Source organism: Mustela nigripes, chromosome 2 (genome assembly GCF_022355385.1).
Source record: "Mustela nigripes isolate SB6536 chromosome 2, MUSNIG.SB6536, whole genome shotgun sequence".
NCBI classification, from domain to species: Eukaryota; Metazoa; Chordata; class Mammalia; order Carnivora; family Mustelidae; genus Mustela; species Mustela nigripes.
In genome coordinates, this window is record NC_081558.1 from 17,463,576 (window position 1) to 17,477,756 (window position 14,181).

At 38.0% G+C, this 14,181-nt stretch overlaps 1 protein-coding gene across 3 annotated transcripts in view; it reads right to left on the reverse strand.

The window, feature by feature from the left end:
* The window catches only part of SMARCC1 (SWI/SNF related, matrix associated, actin dependent regulator of chromatin subfamily c member 1), a 173,938-nt gene that overhangs the window by 71,697 nt on the left and 88,060 nt on the right, over positions 1 to 14,181 (reverse strand). For all 3 annotated transcript variants that reach the window (XM_059389606.1, XM_059389605.1, XM_059389607.1), the window contains exons 15-19: positions 12,656 to 12,727; positions 10,372 to 10,485; positions 9,600 to 9,753; positions 9,009 to 9,122; positions 3,071 to 3,130 (exon numbers count right to left, since the gene is read on the reverse strand). In XM_059389606.1, the coding sequence (XP_059245589.1) occupies positions 3,071 to 3,130; positions 9,009 to 9,122; positions 9,600 to 9,753; positions 10,372 to 10,485; positions 12,656 to 12,727 (514 nt within the window). The remainder of the gene's footprint in view (positions 1 to 3,070; positions 3,131 to 9,008; positions 9,123 to 9,599; positions 9,754 to 10,371; positions 10,486 to 12,655; positions 12,728 to 14,181) is intronic.

The window sequence follows — 14,181 nt, forward strand, 5'->3', positions numbered from 1 at the left end:
GAGCCCGATGTGGGACTCGATCCCAAGACCCTGAGATCATGACCTGAGCCGAAGGCAGCGGCTTAACACACTGAGCCACCCAGGCGCCCCAAATAAAGTGTTTTTAAAATAAAAGCGGATGGTCTAAGAATAATCTGAAGCAGTTGGGATGCTGCCTGTGTGATATATTTGTCTAATAAAATGGTGTGACTTGAGGGGGGGGGGAGACCTTAATGCATCTTCCAGATTTATGTATTTACTAGGAGGAAATTAACTGGCTCTGGTTATAAATCCATTAAAAATCTACTTCATATTCTTAAGCTATTAATTACCCACAAATAAACTATAGAACTAGAAGGTGTTGGTGGTAAACAATACTGCTGGGGAGCCTCTGTATAAGCACAGACAACACCTGTTGATTCAACTGCATGTTTAAAAGAAACACCAACCACTGGACAGGTACCACCTGCAGGAGAAAAAAATGCACTATTGTGTAAGGATACTGGGGTTTTCTTGGATATGTTCAGGGTAAACAGCAACCCAGCCACTGTGTCCTCACTCTATATTTACTATTCACTATTCCTTTTTTTTTTTAAACTATTCACTATTCTTAATGAATGAGTAGATGAGAATACATTAAAATGGTGGTAAAAACTCAAAAAGAAGAAATCCTTTTGAATTTTAATCCAGAGAGAGATTTGAGAAAATAAGGAAAAACAGAAAGGTGTAAAAAAAGAAAAGGAAGTTGTGAGTTTTTGTTTTTTTTTTAAAGATTTATTTATTTATTTGTCAGAGAGAGAGCACACAATCAGAGGGGGCAGCAGGCAGAGGGAGAAGCAGGCTCCCTAGATGTGGGACCCGATCCCAGGACCCTGGGATCATGACCCGAGTCAAATGCAGACGCCTAACCAACTGAGCCACCCAGGCGTCCCGAAAAGGAAGTTGCTAGTGCAATACTAGAACTTCTTAAAAATACAACTGTTGGAAAAATTCAAAAAACCAAATTAAAGCGATAGAAAACAATGAGCCGTCAGCAGGTCCAGTATATCTCAGTGTGGGATAAAGACCTATGGCGCACCACTCTTGCAGAGGAGCCCAGAGAGCAAAGAATTTTCCGAGTAACAATAAGACACTGCTGCCTTTTCGTAACAATAACATCTGCCCGGTTGGTGCTAAAGCAGCAGTGAGTGAGCCGCCCACCATCAGCATGAATCAAGACAGTGGCGCTGAACTGTCTTCAGAGTCGATCTAGTCTTCAGTGCCACATCCTCACAAAAGTAATCCAAATTCACTTTAAATTTATTAATTTTATGAATCCAAACATCAAAGTCCACTTGTTTCAGTGTTTGTACTATGAAATGTGAGGTACATGAGGGAACTAAAAATCAACCATCCAAGCATAATAGCGGGCTGAAGGAAAAGGACTGAGCCACCCAGGTACCCCTATTTCTTCCTATTTTGAGTGGGAATATGAAGCTGGGGAACAAACCAGCCTTCCTGTGACCAAAAGGAAACACTGAGACACACTGAGACAGAACATAGACATCTTAAAGGTGGAACAAAAAAAACAATAGAAAAGCTAGGAACCTGATGATATACTTGAAAAGTGAAAAGAATGTTGCGGGGGGCACCTGGATGGCTCAGGGGGTTAAGCCTCTGCCTTTGGCTCAGGTCATGATCTTAGGGTCCTGGGATACAGCCCGAGCTGGGCTCTCTGCTCAGCCCAAAGTCGACTTCTCCCTCTCCTCTGCCCCTCCCCACCACTTGTGCATACAACGCGGACTCTCTCTCTCAAATAAGTATAAAACCATTAAAGAGAGAAAAAAAAGTTGGAACTGCCAATCTGAAGACAGCTAGTTGAACAAAAAAACCCAACATCCTTATGGTTTAAAGACATAAGGCTGCTAGATTAGATTTTCTGTTCTTTGTGGGGAAAGTGAGATTTTCTGTTCTTTGTAGACAAAAGCATTCCTAAGAGATTAAACAGTAAACTTCCTCACTGAGTCCTAATTTAGCTCTCACATGCACATCTTACCCACAAATACTAAGTAGTGTCATAGTCTTCACTTTACCCAATGATTGTTCTAGGACAAGATAAATGATCCTTCTTCAGAAATGGCTGATAAATACGGAACCCAATAGTCTGTATTTCTTACCTTCAATGCAAAAATAATTGCTAAGATCTACTTGTATATGAATTTGCAAGAATCTCCAAGACATGAAGAAATCCAAAAAGCATTCAACAGGCCGAATGGCAGATATCTTGAATTATCATTGGTTTAGTGTTCTGCTTTCAAGAACAAAATAGTATTTTCTTTTTTTTTTTTTTAAGATTTTATTTATTTATTTGACAGAGAGAAATCACAAGCAGGCAGAGAGGCAGGCAGAGAGAGAGAGAGAGGAGGAAGCAGGCTCCATGCTGAGCAGAGAGCCCGATTCGGGACTCGATCCCAGGACCCTGAGACCATGACCCGAGCCGAAGGCAGCGGCTTAACCCACTGAGCCACCCAGGCGCCCCCAAAATAGTATTTTCAAGGACAGATGTCTTTATCTACTTCTCTGGAATCATTCTGGGAAATACAGAGGTTGTGGACTCAAATGCATGTAAGCACTGGAGAACAAATCGACAATAACCAAGGTGGGCTAAGTTTGAAGAAAACTGGGATCTGAAGAAACATTCTACTTCCAAGGAACACCTGCTACTCGAGGTGAGCCAACTACTGCTCCATGGGAATGAGGTGCCAGAATTACCACATCTTCCAATTTTGGAGGAAAAATTAGAAATCTAGACTACTTTTGCAAAGCCCTAGTTATTTGTTACATGTTGGCAAAGATTTAAAATAAACAAAATAACCCAACCTGTGCCAAAAAAACACGTATCCAGGCTTGATCTTCCCTACCGATAGCCAGTATATCACCTCAGGGTGTGAGGTGCGATATTCGACGACGGCCCAAGAAAATTCTATTAAAACTCGATACCTGGTTCAAAAAACTTCAGGATTAATTCCGAAGGTGTATTTCAAATGTGAGTCACACAGACTAAGCATCCATCTCCTGTGTGCTAACGGGGCTCTGCTATTGACGTGCTTACCTCCAGGAGCAGAAGGGTCTCTTGTTCAGTCCATTCCCTTCCAGCACTGGCACCTTTACTCTAAAGAAACAAAACCAGAAATTAGGTACTCGTTTCCTAAAGGCTGATATGGAGCTCAGGAGGAGTCCCTTCTATGTAGAGGGAGCTGTTTTATGCAAACAACCAAATAAACACTTAATAAATAAAATAATAAATAAAACACTTAAAGGACCCTAAACTTCCAGCAGAAAGGCAGACCTATTTCAATGATTTCTTGTCTATCAAGGACTCATAGACCACTCAGACATATTACTTCTATCATTTTGATATTTAAAGGTACCTTTTGAAGCTACAAAGGCTACAATATTTTAATGCATACCATGAGCTGGCTATGAAATTTTCCATAACACAAATATTTGGTATAACTTGAAGGAAGCACTTTTTCCACGATTCAAAGACAAATTATACTACATATGAATTACTCTGAGGGATTCTTGATTCCAACTGCAACAAGTTCAAATTCTCAATTTTATCACCTCTTGATTAAAATAATTACCAAGTGAGTCCTTAAATTTCAAATCACTCTTTGTATAAGAATCCCTTTAACTGCCAATTCACATGAACATGGGGAGAGAAGAAAGACAATTTTGTGTTACATAAAAATTAAGATTTATCAATTGATTCATACTTCTTGAGTTGGAAGGCCCTGCTCCATTCATAGACTGGCAGAGGACAGGATGCGTGGCACACCTGACATTATCCTTCACCTATAAATGTTACCAATTCAAAATATACATTCTAATATATCCCTTCTCTGAAAACTCTATTTTGGGAGATTAGAATTTAACAAATCAAGAGAAAATATCTATGATCTGTGATTTCCTTGATTGTGATAATAAAGCTTCTCAAGTTATTTGATTCAACCTTTCTGTGTAACTGCACTAAATATTATAGGTAAAAGTTAAATTACGACTTGCTAGATTTCCATGGTATTCGATACATATCATTCTGAAATTTTTGAAAAAAAAATGTACTAAAAATAACTAGTCCTCTATCTAGAGAATAAAGAGAAACGGAAGCCTTGTAGAATTCAAGTCATATGCATGATGCTGTGAGAGGGAAAAAAAATGCATATAGCTGTAATTCATAAAACACTGTTCAGATTCCTTAAGGATCCTAATAACCAATGTTCATCTTTTAGTGAACCAAACTCAGAAGTGACCATCAATCAGATTTGGAGCTCCAAGAGGACGAAAATTCATTAACACTTCCCCTAAATCCTAAAGAAGGCAAATCTGACTACAGGAAAGATCCATACAAACTACATGTGACAGCATTTACTGGGGACATGCAGAGCGAGAATTTCTCCACCTCCCAGGCACACGGTATAGTTTTTCCTCTTGATAAAAACTGGTTCTGGGAAGAGTGCATTATCTCAACAGGGTCCATGAGATGACTGTGGGGGTTTCTGCACAATTGTAGAAATTTTTTCTTTTGTACTTACTGGGGTAGAATGTATGTACAATAAAATACCCACATCTTTTCACATATACACCCATGTAACAATGTAACTACCACTCAAATCAACATCCAAGGGGTCTCTCCTTTAAACCTCAAGTTGAGAGCAACTCACAGAAGTACACACTATTCCCAATTCTATAATCATAGGTTAGTTTTTCTTGGATATGAACTTTGTAAAACCGTTCAGTATGAGTTTGTGGGTCTGGCTTAATATTATGTCAATGACATTCAACCCCACTCTTTACATGAAGGAGATCAATTCTTCATTTCTGTGTTAATATTACATCGTTTTAATAAACCACAATTTATCCACTATATGCTTGATTAATCACTGTTTACAGTTTCTGGCTATCCCGATAAGGCTGCTAAGAACATTCATGCACATTTTTTTATATATCCATTCTTTAAAAAACTGATTTATCTTATTTATATAGCTAGGAGCTCAGTGACTGGGTGTGTTTATATATATTTAGCTATAATACTGTTTCCTCCACTTTTATTTCCTGACAGAGTTTGTATAGGTTGGTATTATTTCTTCCTTAAATGTTTGGTACAGGGATGTCTGGGTGGCTCAGTCGGCTGGGCATCTTCCTTTGGCTCAAGTCATGATCCCAAGGTCCTGGGATTGAGTCCTGCGGCCGGTTCCCTGCTCAGCAGGGAGTCTGCTCCACCCTCTGCCTGCTACTCCCCCTGCTTGTGCTCTGGCAAATAAATAAATTTTTACCAAAAATGTTTGGTACAAAAGCATCAAGAGAATCATCTGGGCCTAGAGTTTTGTATTTAGAAAGGTGTTTCACTACATATAGATATAACAGACACAAGGCTATCCAAGTGCATTAATTTCCTGTGGCTACTGTAATCAAATTATCACAAACCTGATGTCCTAGAATAATGAAAATTCATTCTCTCACAGCTCAGGAGGCTGGAAGTCCAAAATCAATACAACTGAGACAAAAGTCTTAATCTTAGTAGGGCCATACTCTCTCTGGATGCTCTTGGAGAGAATTCATTCTATGCCTCTTCTGCTTTCTGGTGGCTGCTCTAAACTCCTTGGTTTGTAGCCACCTCATTTTAACTGGTGCCCTTTCCTCCTCTTTTTTTAAGATTTTATTTATTTATTTATGAGACAAAGACAGAAAGAGAGAAGCAGAGGGAGAGGGAGAAGCAAGCTCCCCATGTAGCAGGGAGCCAGATGCAGAACTTATTCCCAGGACCCTGGGATCAAGACCTGAGCCAAACACAGCCACCCAGGTGCCCTGTCCTTTCCTCTTCTGTCTGCAAATCTCTCAGCATTCATCAAAGAACACATGTCATGGGGGCACCTGGGTGGCTCAGTCAATTAAGCCTCTGACTCTTGATTTCAGTTCAGGTTATGATGATCTTAGGGGGGTGGGAATGAGCCCCACATCAGGCTCTCTGCTGGGCAGTGGAGAAAAACTTAAGATTCTCTCCTTCCAATAAATAAATAAAATCTAAAAAAAAAAAAAAAAATCCCTCCTCCCTTTTCTGATCTGTAATTTGTGTCTTCTCTTTTCTTTTTGATCACTCGGGTTAGAGGCTTGTCAAACTTATTCATCCTTTCAAATAACCATCTCCTTATTTCATTCGCTTTCTACGGTTTTTCTGGTTTTGGTTTCTAGATTAATTTTGTTGTGGTTAGCCAACCACATTTATATCACATGTATGAAATCATAAATCACATTTTATAGTATCACTCCTTTAAAACTGAGACCCATTTTATGGCTCAGAACTGAATATACTTTGGAGAATATTCCCCAAGAACTTTAAAAGAATGGTGTTTTCAGGCCTCCTGAGTGGCTCAGTTGGTTAACCATCTGCCTTCAGCTCAGGTCATGATCTCAGGGTCCTGGGCTCAAGCACCACATTGGGCTCTGCTCAGCAGCAAGTCTGCTTTTCCCTCTCCTTTTGCCCCTTCTTCCCCAACCCCAGCTCATGCTCTCTCAAATAAATAAAATCTTTAAAAAAAAAAAAAAAAAGGAATTTGTTTTTACTGTTATTTTGCATAGAGCTTTCTACGTACCAAATAGGTCATCTTGGTTCAGTCTTGGTCTAAATCTTTTCTTACTGACTTTCAACCTACTTGTTCTATCAATTACTGAGAATGGGTTAATGAAATTTCCAACTATAATTTTATGTTTGTCTATTGCTCCTTTCTATTCTATCAGCTTTTGCTTTACATATTTTGAATTTTTTAAATTAACTTTACACATACTTAGGATAATTATGTCCTTCTGATTAATGCCTTTATCATTATGAAATGTCCATGGTTTAATCCTGGTAAAATAACTTGTCCTAAGGTCTACATCTGCTAATATTAACATAATGACTCTCTTGTTCTTCTGATTAGTATTTGGAAGATATGTCTTTTCTTATCCTTTTATTTTTATATTTCAAGTGGGTTTTTTGTAGGCAATATATGCTTGACTTTTTTTTTAATGCAATGTGACAGTTTCTGCTGCTTAATGGGAATATTACAACCACTTACACATAAGGTTAGGGCTACCCCCATGGACATATATGTACACCTACGATCTTGCCATATTCTACCCAGCACATCTATCTCCTGCCTTTCTCTTTCTTTCCCTTTTATGGAGTAACTTTTTTGGGGGTCTTGCTGTTTTTATCTCCATTAACTTATTAGTTATGGGTCTTTACATACTCTATGATTCACAATACTCATGTCTAACTTGCCACGGTGTACCTTCAAATACTACATTACACATATTGTCTAGTAAAGAAACTATAATGCACTATACTTCCATTTTCCCTTCCTATGCCTTGAGCCCTGTTTGCTCGTTAACATTCACATGTTGTTAACCTAAATATATGTTCGTATCATTCTTAGTCTGAAAAGTCTATTACCATTTTCTTAGACTACAAATGAGGAGAAAACCTCTTTTCACTGACATATGTGTTGACCTCTTCTGGCACTCATTCTTCTTCCACATAGATCCAGGCCTTTTCCAAAATGCTTTGCCAAAGTATTACATAGTTTAATGTGAATCAGCATTTTGATCACATTTCTAAAAGATACCAGGATTTCAACTTCATATAATGGTCATTTTTCTGCCATTTTTGTCATGTCTACATGTTATAAACTCCCCAAAATAAAAACTGCTTCAACAGTCCACATTCCTTTATATTTAACCACACATTCCTTCTTTTCCTGGGAATGCTTCCTTCCTAGTCACATGCATCCATCAGGGACCAGGGGCCCTCATCCTGAAAAACTCCCCTTGGTTTTCCTACACTGTGTGCTAGCGATGCCCTCCCATACCTCTCGATGTCGTCGCTGCCCTTTCCCTCCTAAAAGGTACTTTACTGCAAACACAACTGCAGAATTTTTAAATGAATGTTATTTAAAACATTTCGGCTTCAGCATTTTAAAATGTTATTATATTGTCCCCCTCTGGCTTCTGTCATTTCTGTTGACAAGTCAGACATCAATTTCATGATTGTTCCTTTGAATTTAATGTGTCCTTCTCCAACCCTGCTGACCCCCCACAAAGTGGCTGTTTTTAAGACGTTAGTTTTTAAGATAAATTTAAGTGTGATGGTCCTGAATGTGGTTTCCTCTGCATCCAAACTGGATCTGTTCAGACTCATGAATTGATAACCTTTTTTTTTGAAGATTTTGTTTGTCTATTTATTTATTTATTTATTTATTTACTTGACACACACACACAGAGAGAGAGAGAGAGAGAGAGATCACAAGTAGGCAGAGAGAGATAGGGAGAAGCAGGTTCCCTGCTGAGCAGAGAGCCTGATGTGGGGCTCGATCCCAGAATCCTGAGATCAATGACCTGAGCCGAAAGCAGAGCCTCAACCCACTGAGCCACCCAGGTGCCCCGTGATATCTTTTTTTAATCAAAAATGTTTAGCCATTAAATCTTCAAATATCACTTTTGCTTCATTCTTTCTCTTCCTACAGGTCTCTAATGATAAATATGAATTCTTTTTATAGTAGCTCATGTGTCCCTTGCGCTCTGTTCCCTTTGTCCCCCTCCCTCACCCCCATCCAATTTCTTTTTCTCTTGATGCTTCAGTTTCAATATATCTACTTCCTGTCTGAGCTCACTAATACTGTCTTCTGTTGTGTTTAGCCTGTTGCTAAAACCATCAATGAGTTAATTTCAGGCATATTTTTCAATTATACAATATACATTTGATTCTTCCTATAGATTCCAAATATGTTGAAATTCTCCACTTTTCCTTGTTTTAACATATTAATCAGTTACTTTAAAATACCTATATTCTAACCACACAGAAAAAAATGGTAAGATAAGTGATTGTTATTTTATAAAATGCCAGCAGGTTAAGTGAAATGCACACCTTCTTAAAAAAAAATACTTCCTAGAAGGACAAGAAGAGATCATGCTGGATTATAGTCCAGCTGTGCCTAGAAAAAAGTCCTTACCTTTGCTAAGGTTTTCTTAGAGTAAATGTCAGTACGAAGACCAAAGTTCTGCAAATCAATTGGTTTTTCCTTGTTCTTCTCAGGAAAATTTAACATCTGCTGAGCAGCAGGGACCTACGAGTCAGAAAAATGATAAATGGCTGTATTAACCTCCACAAAGTCAGGGGGATAGAAGTTTTTAAAGCACTGTTTAACAATGGCATGTAAGAAGATTAAAAAAAAAAAAAAATACCCACACCTTCACCCTATACTTCCAACATTTCAACTTAACTATATAGGCAACATTTTTTATCTCTATTAAATCCCAGAGAAAACAGGTAACAAGTTTTCTTTAATATGTTCTCCCATTTCATGTGAATTATAATTTATACCTTCAACTCATGTTATTCTAACCTAAGGCTATATAAAATATGGTTGACATACTAATCTTTTCAAGAATATGTGTATGGATGTCCACTTTCCAAATGTTAGGAAGGGGAAAAAGTTTCACACAATCAGTGTATAGTGTAACGATGCTGCCTAACATTAGTCTATTAGTATAATAATTACTAATAGTGAATTATAGTAATATTAGTGTAATAATTAAGTTACCTGAGGTGATCGAAGATGTAGAGGCACAAGCCCAGAGGGGGTATCAGCTAACACATTAAAATGAGGAGTAGGAGGAGGTCCCATAGCCATGGGTCGACTTTCTGGATCCACTTGGTAATTAACAAGCCCCCACTGCTCTAAAAAGGCATGAACCCTGGAAGAGCAAAGTTCTGAAAGTTAAAATCTAGAGAATGTACCCCGTCTCCTTCGTCATCACAATTCATTAAAAAAACAAGAACAACAGAACAAGTAAATGTTCTCCGTAGGCTATGAACCATCACAAAGTTAACTGACAAGTCTGGTTTATTATTTGAGGGACAATTTCTAAACACTCGATGTTGACAGCATAGCACCCCAAAACCTAGTACAAAGCCCAATTATTTCAATCACAGAAATAAGAGAGGAAATGTTCATGTAAGTCCATAGTGAAAGAACTCATACACAGACCAAACTCAAGCAAGGAGATTCACATTTGATGTGTTTCTTTAGAGACAGATCTAGTGGACAGAGCTTATTCACTCTCCCGCTCAACTCACTCTCAATCCCTGGTCATTCTAGGATTTCATTATAAAATAAAAGATGTCAACTGTAAAATCTTAAAACGAGGAGAAAACGCCAAGGTATTAAATACATTCAACCCCTAAATAAAAGACATTTGATTAAGGTGTTTTATTAACAAAGAAAACATCAAGTGTAAGCACTCAAACATTAAACAGCAGGGCATTGGTAACCTCCTGAAGTGAAGCGTCTGAGAAAAAGTCAGGCGTTTTACCTCATCACAGCACACACGTCTCCAGTCAAGTTCCTCCGACAAGCAGTGCTGGTTAAATATTCTTGGGGGTTTAGGCGATATGTGTCAATCATAAAATTTCGATATGCCAAGTATCTAAAAAGCAGTGGCAAAATTCATAAGATAGACACACATCCTTTCAGAAATAACTCACAGAGCCAAAAATCATCACATTCCTCACAACCAAATCCAACAAAAAGTTAACATTCCAACCAGCAGTATTGAGTAGTTACAGTCATGAACGTAACCAAGGATAAGAACCCTTAATATGCAAAACAACTATTTACTAATATTTAACAATAATAACTAAAATGTAGTAAAATCTGATGAAGTTAATATGAAGTAACACAGGGGCACATGGCTGGCTCAGTTGGTAGAGCAAGCGACTCTTGATCTCAGGGACATGAGTTGGAGACCCACACTCGGCACAGAATTTACACTAAAAATAATAATAGTAATAATAATAACAGTAGTAATAATGTGAACTAACATAAATACAAAACTGGTCACGGGGGTATATGGATAAATCATTAGTTCCCTGCAGAATTTGCAAATGACACCTGGTTACTTAGGCTGTCTCCCTAACTACTGTGTATCCAACCATAACTCATTTAAACCTCACAACTTCTCCATTTGCTCATTTCATTTATCAATGAGCAAACTTAAGCACAGATTAAAGAATGTGTCCTAGACCACAAGACTGGTTAAGTGTGGCGCCAGAATTCAACACGGCAGGTAGGGGGAGTTAGCACTCTGGAACCTCTGCTCTTAACACACGATGTGTCTTATTTCTAGATTCTTCCTACAGCCACACGTGAATCTGGTTCCAACAATGGTTATATATCCAGCTAGATGAGGACTAAAATCCATGAGGCCAAAATCAAAGCTGAGACAAAAACAGATTAAAAAACGAAAAGAAAAACTGAAATTCTGAGTCACAGTAAATTTCACAACATACCCAAACATTTCTACAACAAAATATATATATATTTTTTTCCAACAAAATATTTAAAACAAGATTGTTGAGATGCTAGAGACCCAGCAAAAGTCCTTGCCACAAAAGCAAAACAAAAATCTGGCAGGTTAAGGGCAGCTACATCAGAGTACAAAAGGTCTGCTCAAAAAAGGTCTTGTATAAGCACAGGTGGATAAACAAAGACCCAAAGGTAAAAATGTTTAAATTTAAGCGAACTAAACTGCTAAACTGTGCTTGTAAACAGAAGATTGTCAAGAACCGTAAGTATCTATACAAATGCTGACAATCAACATGTTAGATAGAAGAATATACCATGTCTAACTAGATGGAAAAACTAAAAGGGTTTCTTATGCCAACTCTGATTGTGGTTTTAAATGAAACCTTACAGCTTTGTCATGGAAAGGCAGGAATTATCTCTGACATCTAAACTTAAACTCTCAAACTATCATGGACAATCTATTACAAGAAAAACTTATTATTTAATTATCTGTATTCTAGCAGGTGTTTTATGTGGACAATTATCCCTCCCTAACAATAGAAACATGAGACATCTATTTGTGAAATCACATAAGCATAACAAACAATGAATTAATGCTATAAAGATACTATACAGAAAAGTATTTTACAATATGATAGGTGTGGATTTATTTTTAGGGGGAAGGGTTTCCAGAAACATGTATTTAAGGGTCACAAGGCAAAGGGAAAAATACTTCCTAACAAGATTCTTCCACCCATGTTTTTGTATTTCCAATGTAAAAGCACAACAATGCTTATGTAATTAAGATCGATTTATAGGCAGCTGTGACATCATATTAGGCATTCCTTGAATTACTAGTCATTCATCAGGAAAATAAGATAAAGATGTCACTTTCTCCTAGCTTACTATACACACACACACACACACACAATCTATTACACACAGGTACATACAAGGTGGAAACTGTCTGGGAGAAACCTGAACCCATTTTGTGAATGCTTGTTACCGAATTCAATTTTAGCTATAAGAGCTGACATGCATGTAGTTCAAGGTTGTAGGTTCAAGATGCAAATGAAAGAAAAAAATCTAGAACAACTTCCTTTACAACAAGGAATTCTGTGTGGCTGAGATATGAACACTGTTCTGGACGGAATAACACATTTGCAGACCTCTACACATTAGCAAAAATGAACTCAGAAGTATCCTTTTAAAAACCCCTGCCCAACACATTCAAATGAACAATTTTTCTAGACACTGACCCCATTCTAAAGTAAGTTAACAGTATCAAGATTACATCTTCACATTTCACTCACATTTCTGGTGTCTTGGATTTGTTTTTTCCATTGAAAAACTCAGGAAGAGCACGCCGTTCAATCACGTGAATACTGGGGAATAAAAAATAAAAAGTCCTCTTGGAAAAATGAAATCTTGAAATTTGAACTAAGTTTGTTTAATTTTCAAAGTAAAATTGATTAATTCCAAAAACTGAACATTATTTTCAGAACTTAATTATCTTGGGGCACCTGGGTGGCTCAGTCATTAAGCGTCTGCCTTCAGCTCAGGTCACGATCCCAGGGTCCTGGGATCAAGCTCCATCAGGCTCCCTGCTTCTCCCTCTCCCACGCCCCCTGCTTGTGTTTCCTTTCTCCTGTGCCTCCCTCTATCAAATAAATAAATAAAAGCTTTAAAAAAAAAAAAGAACTTAATTATCTCATACAAGTTCTATGTATTAACAGCAGAAAGCCTTCCCCTTCTTACCCACAAAACTTAATTGTAGTTCTTCCATTCCCACACCCAAACTCAAAAACTTCTATCAACACATTGAAAGCTATGTATTGCATTATGTTCTTGATATAACACATCATAAGTAGATGATGAGCAACAAAATACAGACTTCACTGGAAATGGCCAGACATCACAGCAGCTGGCATGGCAACAAACTGATGAAGTGAATGACCAGCCGAAAGACGATGGAATTTACATCAACAGTTTCTTGGGCTCTTAACATCAATGAACCCTTTCGCCCAGCCCTCAAAGAGTTTGTGCTGAACTGAATTTTTTTTTAAAGATTTTGGTAATCTACTGCCTTTAAAAAGATTATAGAACTGAATTTTAATAGTGAGATAAAGGCACTGGTAATTTTATAAAGTGTTACAGGTGATAAGCACTACAGAGACCAGGTAAAAATCAGGTCTAATGCATGATACAAATGACCCAACTGTGTATACAGTACAAAGGTTTTGACGCTAATACAGTGTTTTTATGATGATACTTTATAGTTTCTCAGTGGCTTTCCAGATATGCAGTAACTGGTTATGCAGGGAAGAACAAATCAATAATTGTGACTGTAACTATAGGCATTGTCTGGCTGGCTTAGTCAGTAGAACGTATGACTTTTTTTTTTTTTTTAAGATTTTATTTATTTATTTGAAAGAGAGAGAAGACAGTGAGAGAGAAAACACGAGTAAGGGAAGCAAGAGAGGAAGAAGCAGGTTTCCCGCTGAGCAGGCAGCCCAATGCAGGGCTCAATCTCAAGACCCGGGGCTCATGACCTGAGCCAAAGCCAGATGCTTAATCACTGAGCCACCCAGGTGCCCTGAGCACGTGACTCTTGATCTCAGAGTCCTGAGTTCGATCACCCTTTTATTTTTTTTTTATTTTTTTTTTTAAATATTTTATTTATTTATTTGACAGAGAGAAATCACAAGTAGATGGAGAGGCAGGCAGAGAGAGAGAGAGAGGGAAGCGGGCTCTCTGCTCAGCAGGGAGCCCGATGCGGGACTCGATCCCAGGACCCTGAGATCATGACCTGAGCCGAAGGCAGCGGCTTAACCCACTG